Below are 15,877 nucleotides of genomic sequence, written 5' to 3' on the forward strand. Positions count from 1 at the left end.
GTCAGTTTCACTGCGAGCCAGAGGAGAGAGGCTGGGAAAGAATCACGGCTTCTTTGAATTCTTTAGTGTTTGTTTGACACCAGCTGGTTCCTTTAAAGCCGGAGAACAATCCACTGGTGCATTATTGGTGATGCAGATTAATGCAGAAATGCAGAGGAAATGCAGCCTGAGAGGAGGAGGAGGAGAAGGAGAAGGAGGAAGGAGAGAGGAACTGGAGGATATATTCCCAACAGAGATATTTTATGAGCAAAAAAAAAAACACTTATGGATGAAGGAAGGAGGCAGCAGATGTCAGAGAAATGTTGGATTTCACGCAGACTGAATTTAATGACTCATAGCCTGGAGTGGATTCTGCTCTGACATATCTCTGCTGGAGCAGAAGAGAGACTCCAGAACAAGTTTACTCCTCTAAATATTTTGTGGTTTGGCTGACTCCCTGAGTTTATTATTATTATTACTGTTATGAACCTGAGTTTGTGAAACCACAAACTCAGAAAGCTACGCTAATCTCCGTCAACCCATCCATCCACCCCGACCTCCACCTCAAAAGGTTTTGGGCTTCAACAGCGTAACGTTGCTGTACGTCCTCCTCTGGTCCAGACCAGTCACCTGTCTGTGACCTGAGCCTATCATGACGTTGTTATTTTTATTGATTCTATAATGTGCACAGTGATAGACTCCATGGTGTCCAGGTTAATAAACTAATTCTGAATTTATTTCTAAAGCTCATTTAAAAACAACATATGTTGACAACAGTGGGGAACAGAGGAGCCACAGCATGTAAAATATAGAAACACACAGTCAACACAAAGACACCAACCAAGAAGAGAGGAAAGAAAATGGTTAAATTAGAGAAACGGGATTAAAATCAAATAAAAGGCAGCTCTCGAAGTGAAGAAAACGCCAAAGAATTAAAGAGAGTTTTAAGAAGGGATCTGAAAGCAGGCAGTGTCTGGGACGTCCTAATACAGAGAGATAAACTGTTCCAGCTGAGAAAGCTCCAGCTCCCCTAGTGACCCTGAGGAGACATGTGGCTGCAGGACATCAAATATTCTTGTTCCCGTTAAAAGACGAGCTGCAGCCACTGAGCTGGCCAACAGCAGCATGGAGGGCGTTACAGTAGTCAACGCGGAGACGAGCCAGTCACATCTTTAAAAGATAAAATACTTCAGTTAAAACAAACTGGACTTGATCTCTGAAACAATCACAGCCAGGTCTGTGGTTTCACAAACTCAGGTGCATAACAGTGACAATAATAATAATAATAATAATTATAATAATCTTTATTGGTACTTTGCAAAGTTATTTCTTGTCATTGTCTTTTACAACAGATGCTGAATCAAAACCTTTCATTGTAAACTAATCAGATGACGTCTATGACTACTGTTACTCTCCCGTCCATCGCCACATTAAGCCCCGCCCCCACATGATCTGATTGGCCCAGCTGTGACTTTCATTCATTTATTCATTTCATTCATCTGTTTACAGACTAATTTAATTGCACACAGTCCTCCCCATTTGTAGTTTTTTCTCATGTTTGTAAAAAAAAAAAAAAACACTTCTACCTCTACGGTCACTTTATATTTTTAATATAGTTTATAAGTATGTTCAATGTATGTTACTGCTACTGGATGCTTGAATTTCCTTCGGGATCAATAAAGTATCTATCTATCTATCTATCTATCTATCAGATCTTTGCTGGAGCAGAATCAGTTCCCAGCAGAGAGACTCCAGATCAGAGTTCTGTGGCGGGGGGGGGGTCTGCCCCGCCCCAGATATTTAAAACCGTCTGTCCTTGATGCTCGTATTATCTGAGCAGGAGGTCGGGATGTGAACAAACAGCAGGGCGCTCATCTCCATCTGCATCTCTGTTCTGCATCATCATCTTCATCATCATCATCATCACATGGCGTTTTAACAGTCAGGTCTGGTCGTGGTCCTGTGATGTGGCCAGACAGTGTCTGCAGCGCAGAGATGGCAGGAAATGGCACCGTTAGACCAGTAAGCGGTGCCAGATGGAGCAGAGACGACTCGTCTTTTGGCTTCTGGCAGAAATAGTTTGAATTTGTTCAGCTGTTGGATCTGCAGGGATCTCTGGGAAAAACAGCCAAAATCTGCACGATGAAGGAGTTCTGAGGTCTGGGCCTGTGGTTGGTTTGCTTCATCTTCAGGAGAAAGATGCGTGAGAGGACGCTCTCTGTTCTTCATTTATTTAATGGCTGCATGTTAACGAGTCAGAAGCTGCTCCGCATTATTGAAAAACAACAATGTTTAATATATCAGCCAATGATATGACTGGTTTAGGACTTGTCCCTGTCCCTGTCCCTGTCCCTGACCCTGTCCCTGTCCCTGACCCTGACCCTGTCCCTGTTCCTGTCCCTGACCCTGTCCCTGTCCCTGTCCCTGTTCCTTGTCCCTGTCCCTGTCCCTGTCCCTGACCCTGTCCCTGTTCCTTGTCCCTGTCCCTGACCCTGTCCCTGTCCCTGTCCCTGTCCCTGACCCTGTCCCTGTCCCTGACCCTGACCCTGTCCCTGTTCCTTGTCCCTGTCCCTGTCCCTGTCCCTGACCCTGTCCCTGTTCCTTGTCCCTGTCCCTGTCCCTGTCCCTGTACCTGTCCCTGTCCCTGACCCTGTCCCTGTCCCTGTACCTGTCCCTGTCCCTGACCCTGTCCCTGTCCCTGTCCCTGTCCCTGACCCTGTCCCTGTCCCTGACCCTGACCCTGTCCCTGTTCCTTGTCCCTGTCCCTGTCCCTGTCCCTGACCCTGTCCCTGTTCCTTGTCCCTGTCCCTGTCCCTGTCCCTGTACCTGTCCCTGTCCCTGTCCCTGTCCCTGTCCCTGACCCTGTCCCTGTCCCTGTCCCTGACCCTGTCCCTGTCCCTGACCCTGACCCTGTCCCTGTTCCTGTCCCTGACCCTGTCCCTGTCCCTGTCCCTGTCCCTGTTCCTTGTCCCTGTCCCTGTCCCTGTCCCTGACCCTGTCCCTGTTCCTTGTCCCTGTCCCTGACCCTGTCCCTGTCCCTGTCCCTGACCCTGACCCTGTCCCTGTCCCTGTCCCTGTCCCTGTCCCTGACCCTGTCCCTGTCCCTGTCCCTGTCCCTGACCCTGTCCCTGTCCCTGTCCCTGTCCCTGACCCTGTCCCTGTTCCTTGTCCCTGTCCCTGTCCCTGTCCCTGTACCTGTCCCTGTCCCTGACCCTGTCCCTGTCCCTGTCCCTGTCCCTGACCCTGTCCCTGTCCCTGTCCCTGACCCTGTCCCTGTCCCTGACCCTGACCCTGACCCTGTCCCTGTCTCCAACAGAAAGAAGCTGAAAACAAGAGAGAGATTTACTGTCTCTGCTGCTGGGGGGGGGGGGGGGGGGGGCGCTCTAATTACACCAACACTCAGATCTGAAATGTGACTTTTGAAATCGCTGGGACGGTCCAGATTGAGGCTGGGGGGGTCAGGACATTTCATCAAACTTTGGTTTATGGAGCCAAAGAATGAGATTTATGAATGGAGACGTTCCTAGAGGAGACAAGGATGAACCTTAATCAGCCATAACATAAAGACCACCTGGTCCTGGACTCCTCTATCAGACCAGAACCTCCTTCCTCCAGGTCTCTGTGGTCCAGTTCTGATCTTCCATCAGAGGTCAGAGGTCAGCATGGAGACCCTGAGTGTTCTGACTCCTTTCTATCAGAACCAGAATCACACGGGTCAGAACCAATGATCCTTGGTCCAGGACCCTGACCCTGGTTCTTCATCTTCATTGGACCTCCTCTTCCTCCTCCTTCTCTTCCTACTTCTGGTTCTCCTCTTATCTTGGACCACTGTTGAAAATCAAATCCTTGAACATTTTTCATCAGCTCTGAGGATGAAATGTTGGACTTCTTGTCTCATTGACAGTGGTCATAATGTTATGGTTGATGTTATAGAAACAAATCTCCTCATAAAGCTGAACATTTCCTGCATCATAAAGTGCATCTGGTTGATTTGCTGGAACACTTTCCTCCTGTCAACTTATTTGTTGTTGAACGTTTTTTGTTCTGATGTGGAGCCATGCTCGTCTCCGGTTGCCGTGACGGCGCTCCAGATGCTCAACAGATTGTTCCTCTGTGTTGCAGGAAGAAAGAGAGGAAACCCGAGAGCCGATCCATCATGGACGGGAGGCGGCGTCTTCTGCTCTGCCTCATGGCGGCAACGTGTTTCTATGGCAACGCCGCTCAGACGACAGGTGGGTGTGATTATGGCGCTCTGGCTGGACTTCCTGCATACCAGCACACAAACACTTAACGGATCAGACATCTGTGGATCCAGTTCACTCATGGTGCATGTAGCTACACACAGAGCGGATGTGGCGAGTTTTAATTTTCACCATAAACACCAGGAGCACCGATACTAACCCTGCACAGGAATGTTTGCTGCTGGGCACACGGGTACTTTCATTAGTTTGATCACCAGAGCACAAAGCACAGCAATCAGCGCCGCCTGGTTGCACAATACATTCACCTTGATAGTTTCTCATGATTCTATGAAATTAAGTTCGGTCCAGATTATCCTGTAATGTGAGAGGTGTACAGATCCAGTCTTAAACCTCCTGAACTGTTAGCAGCCTCCTCGAGTCCTGATTAGTATCAGATATGTTTAAAATCTGCATTATTACGTCAGTCTTTAGCCTCTAGGATAACTTTAGCAAAGATGCTACTACAGACAGACTCTCACCACAGATGCCCAAACCTCTTCTCATCCACTCTAGTTTAGCCTTCTGCTTCGTTCTTTCAGTTTGATTGGCAGGTGGCAAACCAGCCTACAGGTGTATTAGCGCCCCCTGGAGGACTCGAGTGTGGCTCAGTTGATTTACAGCCAGTGAGATCTCATCAGGTGTTGATTCAATGCTCCAAAAACAATGATGTAACGTGTGCACAAGATCAAAAGCCCCAATCAGTCCTCACATCAACACCTGGTCTCACCTGTCCATCTCTAAGTCCCTGTGTCTCCACCTGGTCTTAATCTAAATGTGTCTCCACATGCGTCCCCAGCCAGCACTTGAGATCTGATCTCAGTTTGTGTGTCTGTAAATCAGCAGCGCCATCATGTGGTCAGTAGAATATTGTAGCAGCTGCTGTCTCTAATGGATCGCTACCTACCGCTGGATCAGAACCATCAACAGCTGCTGGTTGACTTGGAGACATGATCCAGATGTTGGAACAAGATGGAAAGACTCTCACATGCTAAGATCTGATTTATTCTAGAGACAAAGACTCAGATTAGACCTGAACCCTGGAAGCTTCATCCTCAGAGGAACCAGGTCTCTGATGAGGAACAAACATCCGATGATGAAGGAAATGCATAACTGAACTCCACATTGCTGCAAAACATAGCATAGCTGTTGAGTAGGTGGTCTTTAATGTGACCCAGGACTCATTGTGTGTTCACACTACCAAATGAAGGAGGTCACATGTGTCCCAGACCAACTCCACATGTGGACTGACACCAGATCAGTGTAATAGAGTCCTGGGTTCAAACCTGTACTGTAAACTGGCCACTTTTGATCCAATCACCCAGGAAGTGATTTCTTCATTTCCTGGTTTCCCTTGTAGTCTGAGCCCAGATTCAGTAAAAAGAGATTCTCCACTGAGGATCTAATCCTCTGAAGCTACTCTGGATGATGGATGGATTTCGGTGGTGACCCAGATTGGATAATTGTACAAACTCACATTCCATCCAGTTAAACAATAATGTGACTAAATTAGAGAACGGAGCAAATATTAAAGTAATCTAAGTTGAGGAGGCTCGATACCAACTCATAATAATTTCATATATATAACTATCAAGGTGGAAACGTCTGTGCAGCCATGTGTATGACTGGAGGGTCTGCAGAAGATGAAGTGTTGTTGAGTTTGTAGAGGAGGTGGAGCTGAATCAGCCGACCTCCTCCTCCTTGTTCCATCAACACTTCCTGAAGGTAGGTGCTATCAGCGTAGATTCCTGCTCCTCTTCACCAACTGTTCACAGCCTCACCACCAGCTGCTCATTTCCTCCTCTGGCTTGCACAAAACACAAGCAACGCAGCACTTCTCTGTGAATCAGGCTTCACAGACGCTGTGGCTGGCACGCTTTCTAAAAACCAAGATCTGTTCGACTAGACTGAGATTTCCTCATAGTGCCCCTCCTCACCTCTCTTGATTTGGAAACCTTCCCTCTCAGTCTGCACCCAAGAGGCTGTAGCCGACATCGTCTTCATGGTCGACGGTTCATGGAGCATCGGCACCGAGAACTTCGAGCAGATTCGTCAGTTTCTGTACACGCTGGTCAACAGCTTCGACGTCGGCCCTAACCACGTACGCATCGGCCTGGTCCAGTACGCCTCCGCTCCACGCACCGAGTTCCGGCTGAACACCTATCAGAACAAGGCTGACATCCTCAAGTACATCAGCAACTTGCCTTACATGGGAGGCGGCACCCACACAGGTGCAGGCCTGGAGTTCATGCTGAACGAGCACTTTGTGGCGGCCGCTGGGAGCCGGGCGAGCCAGGGCGTGCCACAGATTGCTGTGGTCATCACTGACGGCAAATCGCAAGACACCGTGCATTTAAATGCAGGCAAGCTGAAGAATAAAGGAATTGTTTTGTACGCAATCGGCATCAAAGAGGCGGACGAAGATCAGCTGAAAGAGATTGCGAATGAGCCACACAGTCAGTATGTGTACAGTGTGTCAGACTTTGCAGCTCTGCAGGGAATCTCTCTGAACATCGTCCAGACGTTGTGCACAACTGTCGAGGAAGCCAAACGACAACTCCTGCAGCTGTCTCAAGGTAATGAGTCATAGCGCTCAGAGTTTCTCTAGGTGAGATGATTCCATTACTACACACATCTAAGGAGCCGTAGAAGGAATCATTACGGCTAAAATATGGATATGAAATTGATTTCCTGACAATGTCGTCTTAGCAGCAGAAAAAATCAGTTTGACCAAGACAGCAAAATGATAAAATTAAATGTTTAAACAGTGGCTTCTATGCAGGGGATCAAACTTATCAAGTGAAGCTACCCATTTGTGTTTTATTTATTTATTAATTTACCTCATAGACATGGTTCACATGGTTTCTTCTTGGACACAACCACTAAATATCTTCAGCTTCTGACTTTCTTCTCCTTCCTTTCCAGAATGTGCCAAAGCCACCGTGGCCGACATCGTCTTCCTGGTGGACGGCTCCTCTAGCATAGGCATCGCTAACTTTCAGCAAGTTAGGTTGTTTCTGCGAAGCGTCGTCTCTGGCCTCGACATCGCCCCTGACAAGGTCCGAGTCGGTTTGGCTCAGTACAGCGACCAAACGTACCAGGAGTTCCTGCTGAAGGACCACATGGACAAACAATCCCTGCTGACAGAAGTGGATAATTTACCCTACCGAACGGGAGGCACAGAAACCGGCAAAGCCATCAGCTTCCTGAAGTCACAGTACTTCACAGAGGAGGCTGGGAGCAGAATCAACCAGCGGGTGCCTCAGATCGCTGTGGTCATCACAGACGGGGACTCCACGGACGACGTGACTGACCCCGCCCAGAGTCTGAGGCAGATGGGAGTCATGGTGTTCGGTATCGGGGTGGGGCAGGCCAACCTCAGGGAGCTGGAATCCATCGCTAACCGGCCGCCTCAGCGCTTCCTGTTCACGATCGACAGCTACGACGCTCTGCACAGGCTGACCGATGGTCTGCTGCAGACTGTATGCATCTCCATGGAGGATCAGAGGCAAGGTAAGACGAGGCTCTGCAGGAAGCCTCCTTTCAGAGTTATTTATCTTGGAATATAATATCAGAACCAAACTGAAACACCTACCCAAGCATTTCTTCTGTAAGAGCAACCTAACTTAGTCAGGTTCCTACATTTTGGCAGCGATGCAGATGAGTCCTCAAGGTGGGAAGGATGTTCTGTAATTACACCACTAAGAGTTATGTTTCTTCATGTTGGAGCTAAAAGATGCTGACCAACAGAAAAGATGGAAGACATCTGAGTAGATGGTTTGTAGGATGCCGAAAGAGGAAAAATGTTCTTAGAGATATGGAAGAGGAAGTAGGTTGTTGAGGTTGTTGAGATGTGGAGTTAGATTCCTGGGGAGGTAAACATCTGAATACACAGACAAAAGCCCAGCTTTAGGTTTCATAAAATACCAGGAACAGTTTTTTGATTGTTTGTTTTACTGACATGCAGATGGACTTCTTATTCCAGCTCTGAAATAATAACCTGACATGTCCAAATGTCTAACAAAGAAGTTCACATTCCCAGTTTGTAAAACAGATTTTTAGTAAGAAACGTTTTGTCCTTCCTCCTCAGAGACATGTGAAGGTGACAGAACTGACCATGTGCAGTATTTAAAGATGCCTCCTAGAGCATCAGGTGTGCAGAGAGTAGTGCAGTGATTAATGGAACAGCTGTTGGCCAAAATATGCAACTCTAACAGAAGTTGTTTGGAAAAACAGGACAAAGAGAAATGAACTGGCTGTTGCGCAAGTTTACAGTTGGAATGTCAGATTTCCAGATTTTAAATCACAAAGGCATTGAACGTATCCAAATAAGGATTACAGTCTGACAGTTTGAACTTTTAGAGCCTGTAGAAAAACCCTAACCCATAACTGCAGAAGTCCTTTCTCTTGTTGCTTCAACCATAACAGCAGAACTGTAAAATTTATTTTCTTTCAGCTTTGGCAGAAAGGTTTGCAGACATTTTCTTCCTGGTGGACAGCGGCATGAGCCAAACAGATTTCCAGCAGGTCAGGACCATCCTTACCCGACTGACCAATCAACTCAACATCGGAGCTTCGGCCTACCGTCTCGGTCTGGCCCAGTACGGCCCAGACACCAAAGTTGAGTTTCTTCTCAACGCTTACCAAACCAAAGTAGAAATCTCCAACGCCTTGAAGCGTTTCCGCCAGCGTCGAATTCAAGTCGGCGAGCTACGCAACCTGGGCAGCGCGTTGAGGTACGCCAGCGCCAACTTTTTCACAAGCGAGGCGGGAAGCCGGGCGGACCAAGGCTACCGACAGTTCCTGGTGGTTGTCAGTGGAAAAGACTCAGATGATTCTGTGTTTAAGGAGTCACGGCTGATCAAGTCAGAAGGCATAAATGTGGTCGGAATAAGCTTTGGTGCATCGATGACTGAAATGCGTACTATCGCTACTGCACCATACGTCTATGACAACTCCATAAACATGGTGCCTAAACTGAAGAGTATCTTTGAAATGGAGGAGCTGCAGACTGACCTAACTGGAGGTGAGAGAGCTTTTAATAAATGGTATGAATAAAATTTATCTGTAAGTCTGTAGCTCAATCATCAGTTCTGCTGGAGGTGGAAAAACATGGTTAGGGCCGTGTGTCAGGAGTCAGAGACTTGGTGGAGCCATTCGTCCTGTTTTAATGTCCACGCTACTGTCCCAATTTTAAAATTTTCATATTACATAAGTAACAAACCTGTGGTCTCTCCATCAAGATGAGTACAAACAGGTAGCACTACCACCTGAAACATCTGGCAGTCACAAAACAGATTGTTAAATACATTGGTGCTCCATGTATCACCCTGAATGGTTGAGTTTAGGTGGAACAGTCTTACTGACTCGATGATTCATTTACAGATTGCAAAGCTGCCAACGTGGCGGACATCGTGTTCATCGTCGATGAATCCGGAAGCATTGGAGTCGCAAACTTCCAGCTGGTGCGCACATTCCTGCACTCCATTGTGAGCGGCCTGGAGATCAGCCCGAAGCGAGTCCGAGTGGGCATCGTGATGTACAACGACCGGCCAACAGCACAGGTCTACCTCAACACCTTCAGCAACAAGGACGAACTGCTCAAGTTCATCAAAATCCTGCCTTACCACGGAGGTGGCACCAACACCGGAGCGGCCCTGAAGTTCGTCCGCGAGAAGGTTTTCATCAAGGACAAAGGAAGCAGGAAAGATAAGGGCGTCCAGCAGGTGGCAGTGGTGATCACGGACGGTGAATCCCAGGACAACGTGAGCAAGCCAGCAGCCGATCTCCGTCGCGCCGGCGTCACTGTTTACTCTGTGGGAGTCAAAGATGCCAACAAGGCTCAGCTGGTAGAGATGGCGTCTTATCCCCCCAAAAAGCACATGTTCATCGTGGACACTTTTGCAAAGCTGAAGTCTCTGGAGCAGAGCCTGCAGAAAATTCTTTGCCACAACATCATTCGCCAGGCAATCACAGTCAATACAAGGAGAACGGGCATCAAAGAAGGTCTGAAATTACTTTCTTTTGCTAGACTTTATCTGAACATGAGCAAATATTAGTATTTGTAGCAGAGAATGTGCAGCTGAGTCATAGTCAGAGCTCTAAATATGTTTTCTTCTGCTTCCAGGCTGCGTACAAACCGATGAAGCAGACATCTTCTTCCTCATTGACCACTCAGGAAGCATTTACCCCGCCGACTTCCACGACATGAAGAAGTTCATTATTGAGTTTCTTCACACCTTCCGTATCGGGCCACAATACGTCCGCATGGGGGTGGCAAAGTACGCAGATGATCCAAATCTAGAGTTCGATCTAACTACCTACTCGGATGAAGCGTCTTTGGAGAAAGCTGTGGAGGCAATTAAACAAATAGGAGGCGGGACGGAGACGGGGAAAGCGCTGGCATTCATGAGTCCACAGTTTGACAGAGCGATGGCCACTCGTGGTCACAAAGTCCCGGAGTACCTGGTGGTCATCACCGACGGAAAATCTGCAGACGAGGTCAAGGTTCCTGCAGAGCAGCTGAGGGCGCAGGGCGTCACGGTCTACGCCATCGGGGTGAAAAGCGCAGATGAGGAAGAGCTGCGAGAGATTTCCGGCGACCCCAAGAGGACCTTCTTTGTCAATAACTTTGATGCCCTCAAACCCATCAAAGACGACATCATCACAGACATCTGCTCCACAGACGGTGAGGAGATCTACACTGCAGTTAGAAATGCATGTCGACATTTTACAAGCATATTTTATAGATTCTAGTAAAAGGAAAAAAAAAACTATCTGAAACAAAGACAGCTGCACTTGTAGAGTTTCTAGAAGTTTTCAGTATCACTGGATGCACCATTCTGGGGAACAGATGTGATAAAACTCTTTGTAAATGATGCTTACGAGCATCAATACTATTGTGCAGCGCCCCCTGCTGTGTGGAGGTCGACAGTCTGATTCCACATGAAACGCGTTGCTCATGAACCAAAACAAAAGTCTGAATTATTATGACTTTTTACAAGCTTAGAATTCTCCAAACCTGCTTCTATGAGAGCGCTCTTTTACCATCAGATATGATTTACTAAATGTCTGTGAAGGTCCTCAATCCTCTAGGTCAAGGTTTACCCAAAAAATAAAATCATCTGGACTTATACCTTGAAGACATTTCATCCATGTTTAGATTTTTATTGGGAATATCTGTAGAGTAATTTATTGGGGAAAATCGGCTAAACTGGATCAGAGCAGGTTCCTCCAGGTCCAGAAGAGTATCAGGTCATTTCCAGATTCGGGTGGACTCCACCCACAGATGTTCCTGATAAAAACCTAAACCCTCCACCATCATTTAGAGCTGAACACTTGGAGGAAATGACTTCTACAAACAACAAGTCCTGATGAGTTTGTCTCTATTTTGTTTCTTGAAAATTGAATATTGAACAAACTATGACCTGGTTGACTGAGAACCTTCACAAAGTAAATGATAAGAAACACATTATGAGGATTTGTAATAAGTCACTAATAATATAGTGAGCTGCAATTTTATGACTGTAGGTTCATGAGCAACTTGTTGGAGTCAAACTATAAACATCCACAAAACGTTGGACGTTGCAGAAAGGAGTAGATGTTCCCTAGATTGGTACATCCAGTCGTATTTCTCTACAGTTTACTCACCAGATAAAACAGCTCCATCAGTATCGATAATTAATACTTTCTGGATTAACTACATTAAGGTCAGGAATACTAACGTGTCTGTTGCTCTGTCCACAGCCTGCAAAGACATTCCAGGCGACCTCATCTTCTTGATTGACAGCTCTGGGAGCATTTATCCACAAGACTATGACAAAATGAAATCCTTCATGAAATCTGTCATCAGTAAGTCGTTCGTCGGGCAGAACGACATTCACATTGGCATCATGCAGTTCAGCACCGTGCAACAGCTCGCGTTCCCCCTCAACAGATACTACAGCAAAGAGGAAATGTCCACAGCCATCGACAACATGCAGCAGATCGGCGGAGGCACCCACACGGGGGAAGCCATTGCGGATGTGACTCAGTATTTCGACCCGTCCAAAGGAGGGCGTCCCGACATGAGGCAGAGGCTGGTGGTGATAACAGACGGTGAAGCTCAGGACGAAGTCAAAGGCCCTGCTGCAGCTCTGAGGGCCAAGGGAGTCATGATCTACGCCATCGGAGTGGTGGACGCCAACACCACCCAGCTGCTGGAGATCAGCGGATCGCCGGACAGGATGTATGCCGAGAGGGACTTTGATGCCCTGAAGGACTTGGAGAGTCAGGTGGCCCTTGAGCTCTGCGATCCAGAGAGAGGTGAGAGGAGACTGGGACTCAAAACCACTTGTAAACCACCGGTTCCTGCTCTCTTAACATGTACAGTCACTTCCTGGGCGAACCGTCGACAAAAAACATAAACTTTCACAAAGTAATCTTCGTTTATTTACAGAATAATATAACTGAAGTGGATGGCTCCTCATCCTGCGCTCCAAAAGACTTCAGAAGTCTCTCTAATGTTGTATTAAAACACAATATAAGTATAAAGATAATCTAAAGTCTCAAACCATAAAAACATACACATCCAGCTTTCTAAATCTGATCTATTTCCACATCTGTTTATACATCCAAGAGTTTAAGCTGGCATTTCTCTGGGTCTAGGTACAAGTACAATATACAAATATATAGTTTTTAATATTTACAAAATAGACAATCTCCTGGGCTAATGGGCTACTGACAAGACGTTAGCTGCTAGTTGGACTGACAGTGGAAACTGTCACCCTGTGTAAGAGTATAGCGAGCTATCAACAGGCTAACATAGTTATACCACTGCTAGTACTACTACTAGTACTACTACCACTTATTATTATTGGCATATATAGTACAGACAGTAAAGAGCAGCTTGTGTTGGTTTAGAATTTGATTAGAATTCTCTCGTTTGACTCTGTCGGGAAAGTTTCACTTTCATCTTTTTTATTTTATTTCTAACCAGACTGTAAGAAGACTGAAAAGGCAGACATCATTTTCCTGGTCGACGGCTCCACGAGCATCACCCTGCCCAAGTTCAGAAGCATGCAGAAGTTCATGGAGTCGATGGTGAACCAAACCACGGTCGGCAAAGACCTGACTCGCTTCGGAGTCATTCTCTACTCCACCAATCCCAAGTCTGTCTTCACCCTCAATCAGTTTTCCTCCAGAAACGAGGTCGCCAGAGCCATAGCGGCGCTGAAGTCCCCGTATGGAGACACCTACACCGGCAGGGCTCTGGCGTACTCCTTGCAGTTCTTCGATGCCCAACACGGCGGCCGGGCAGCGCTGCAGGTGCCCCAGATTCTCATGGTGATCACGGACGGAGACGCTACCGACCGAAACAATCTGGTTGAGCCGTCGCTGAAGCTGAGAGACGCAGGGATCAGCGTCTTCAGTATCGGAGTGGAGGGAGCCAACAAGACACAGTTGGAGATCATGGCGGGTCACGACACATCCAAAGTTTTCTACGTCGACAATTTCGACGCCCTGGAAACGCTCTACAAGAACATCACTCTAACCCTCTGCAACTCCACCAAGCCAGGTAAGAGCTGACACGGTGTCTTTGTACGGTGATACATAAACATTCTTGCACTTACACCAAATAATCTGAAAGCATCTTGAGATGTTTCTCAGTTTTCTTCCAGTTGCATTACTGCCCCCAGAAATGATCAAATGAATTCTTCCACGCCTGCAGACAAACAATGAAGTACATTTATTTAGCAGTAATGTGGATAAACGTCCTTTCTTCTGCAGTTTGTGAAAAGCAGCAGGCCGACCTGGTCTTCCTCATCGATCAGTCCGGCAGCATCGCCCAGAACGACTACTCCATCATGAAGACGTTCACCACAGAGCTGATCAACAGCTTCAAAGTCAGCGAGGACTTGGTGCGGGTTGGAGTGGCACAGTTCAGCGACAATTTCAAACACGAGTTTTACCTCAACCAGTTCTACACAGAGAAGGTGGTCTCTGACCACATCCTGAAAATGCAGCAGGTCGGCGGAGGAACCAAGATCGGTCTAGCCCTGAACTCAATCAGAGAGTACTTTGAGGCATCACGTGGCTCCCGCCGATCCGCCGGCATCTCCCAGAATCTGGTGCTGATCACGGACGGCGAATCCCAGGACGAAGTCGAAGATGCCGCCGACCATCTCAGAGCTCTGGGAATCGAAATGTTCGCCATCGGTATCGGAGACGTCCACGATCTGGAGCTGCTGCAGATCACCGGCACACCGGAGAGACTGTTCACCGTGCGGAATTTCAACAGCTTGGACCAGATCAAGAAGAAGGTGGTCAACACCATCTGCAAATCCAAACCTTCCAGAGATCCGAGCGGTGAGTTGAAAAGTCCGATGCTGCCTCTTTGTTTGTTCGTCTCCCACTCTGTTGCAAAACTAAACCGAAACTAAACCTCTTTGCAGATTGCAGCATTGACATCGCCATGGGTTTTGACATTTCTCAAAGATCTGGAGCTTCTGGTGAGATACTGGTCAGCGGCCACACTAAGCTGCAGACCTTCCTGCCAGAGATCGCACATTACGTCTCCTCAGTGCAAGGACTGTGCTGCTTGGGGCCGGCGCCCATCAGGACCAACATAGGCTACCAAGTGGTGACTGAAGACGGACGCTCGCTGTACGACTTCAGCTTTGAGGGCCACAGCGAGGACGTGGTGAGGAAGGTCATGACCTCAAACTTGGCACAGCCCACCTACTTCAACTCTGCGCTGCTGAAATCCTTCGGGGACAAGTTCAAGGCACAGTCCAGAGCCGGAGTGAAGGTGAATCTGCAACAAACATCCAGTTCGTTATTTAGATCTTCGTGGTCGTTCTTGACGGAGAAAAGAGTCAGAGGACGCGTTGGTCATTAGGATTTTATTTCAGCCGTTGTTTGTCTCATCACTGAGCTTTATTATAAACTGTCTTCACAGATGTCATTTTATGTTTAGGTGAGAAATGAAGCAGCTTGAAGCTGTTTGTCAGACAGATCTTTAATCTTGGAAAGAGGTTTCAGAGGTTTCTGTTTGTGACTGAGTCAGTTAATGAAGTCAGAATCACTGCTCTATGTTTTCATGTGGTTGTTGAAGCGCTGGGTCTCATTGCACCGTCCCATCGCTGCCAAACCACCAGTCCGTCTCCAGCATCAGGAGTAAACAAACCGTGGCGAAAGAATCCTGGACAGATGGACGTTGTACGAAGCATCAGTTGAAAGTTTATCCTGAAAATTAATCCTGAACTTGAAATGAGCCAAAGTCTGAGCTTTTATTTAGAAAACATGAACATGGAAGTTAATAGTCCAAAGAATGATGGTGTCATGGAGCTAAGTCCCAGACGATGAAGGTAAACAGAGACAGGACGACTTCTAGGGAATAGTTAATTGGATGAAAGTAGTGACGTAGAAACTGACTGACTGACATCAAATACAAATGGAGGAAATATTCTCTATAGTGGACTTTTCCTGGTCCTGATTTATTCGAACATGTTGGTTTAGACTCATCTTTTCCTTCTTCGTTCCTCAGGTGCTGGTGATCTTCTCAGACGGACTCGACGAAGACGTGATGAAGCTGGAGTACGAGTCGGAGCAGCTGCGACAGTCTGGTAACACCTCCTCATCTGAAGGTCCAGTTCAACCTTTTAACGAAGGACTTTAAA

General features: G+C 47.2%; 1 protein-coding gene across 3 annotated transcripts in view; it reads left to right on the forward strand.

Annotated features, from left to right (window-relative positions):
• Positions 1-15,877, forward strand: part of LOC311496396 (collagen alpha-6(VI) chain-like) — a 41,186-nt gene that overhangs the window by 13,603 nt on the left and 11,706 nt on the right. For 2 of the 3 annotated variants that reach the window (XM_084556252.1, XM_084556253.1), the window contains 10 exons: positions 4,102-4,211; positions 7,143-7,730; positions 8,674-9,243; positions 9,603-10,223; positions 10,345-10,905; positions 11,964-12,521; positions 13,195-13,773; positions 13,986-14,564; positions 14,651-15,006; positions 15,745-15,823. In XM_084556252.1, the coding sequence (XP_084412378.1) occupies positions 4,136-4,211; positions 7,143-7,730; positions 8,674-9,243; positions 9,603-10,223; positions 10,345-10,905; positions 11,964-12,521; positions 13,195-13,773; positions 13,986-14,564; positions 14,651-15,006; positions 15,745-15,823 (4,567 nt within the window). In that variant the 5' untranslated portion in view covers positions 4,102-4,135. Of the gene's footprint in view, positions 1-3,953; positions 4,212-7,142; positions 7,731-8,673; positions 9,244-9,602; positions 10,224-10,344; positions 10,906-11,963; positions 12,522-13,194; positions 13,774-13,985; positions 14,565-14,650; positions 15,007-15,744; positions 15,824-15,877 lie in introns of those variants that run through there. The other variant, XM_084556251.1, reaches the window with a different exon arrangement.

Source organism: Chelon labrosus (assembly GCF_963514085.1).
Source record: "Chelon labrosus genome assembly, chromosome: 12".
Lineage (NCBI taxonomy): Eukaryota > Metazoa > Chordata > Actinopteri > Mugiliformes > Mugilidae > Chelon > Chelon labrosus.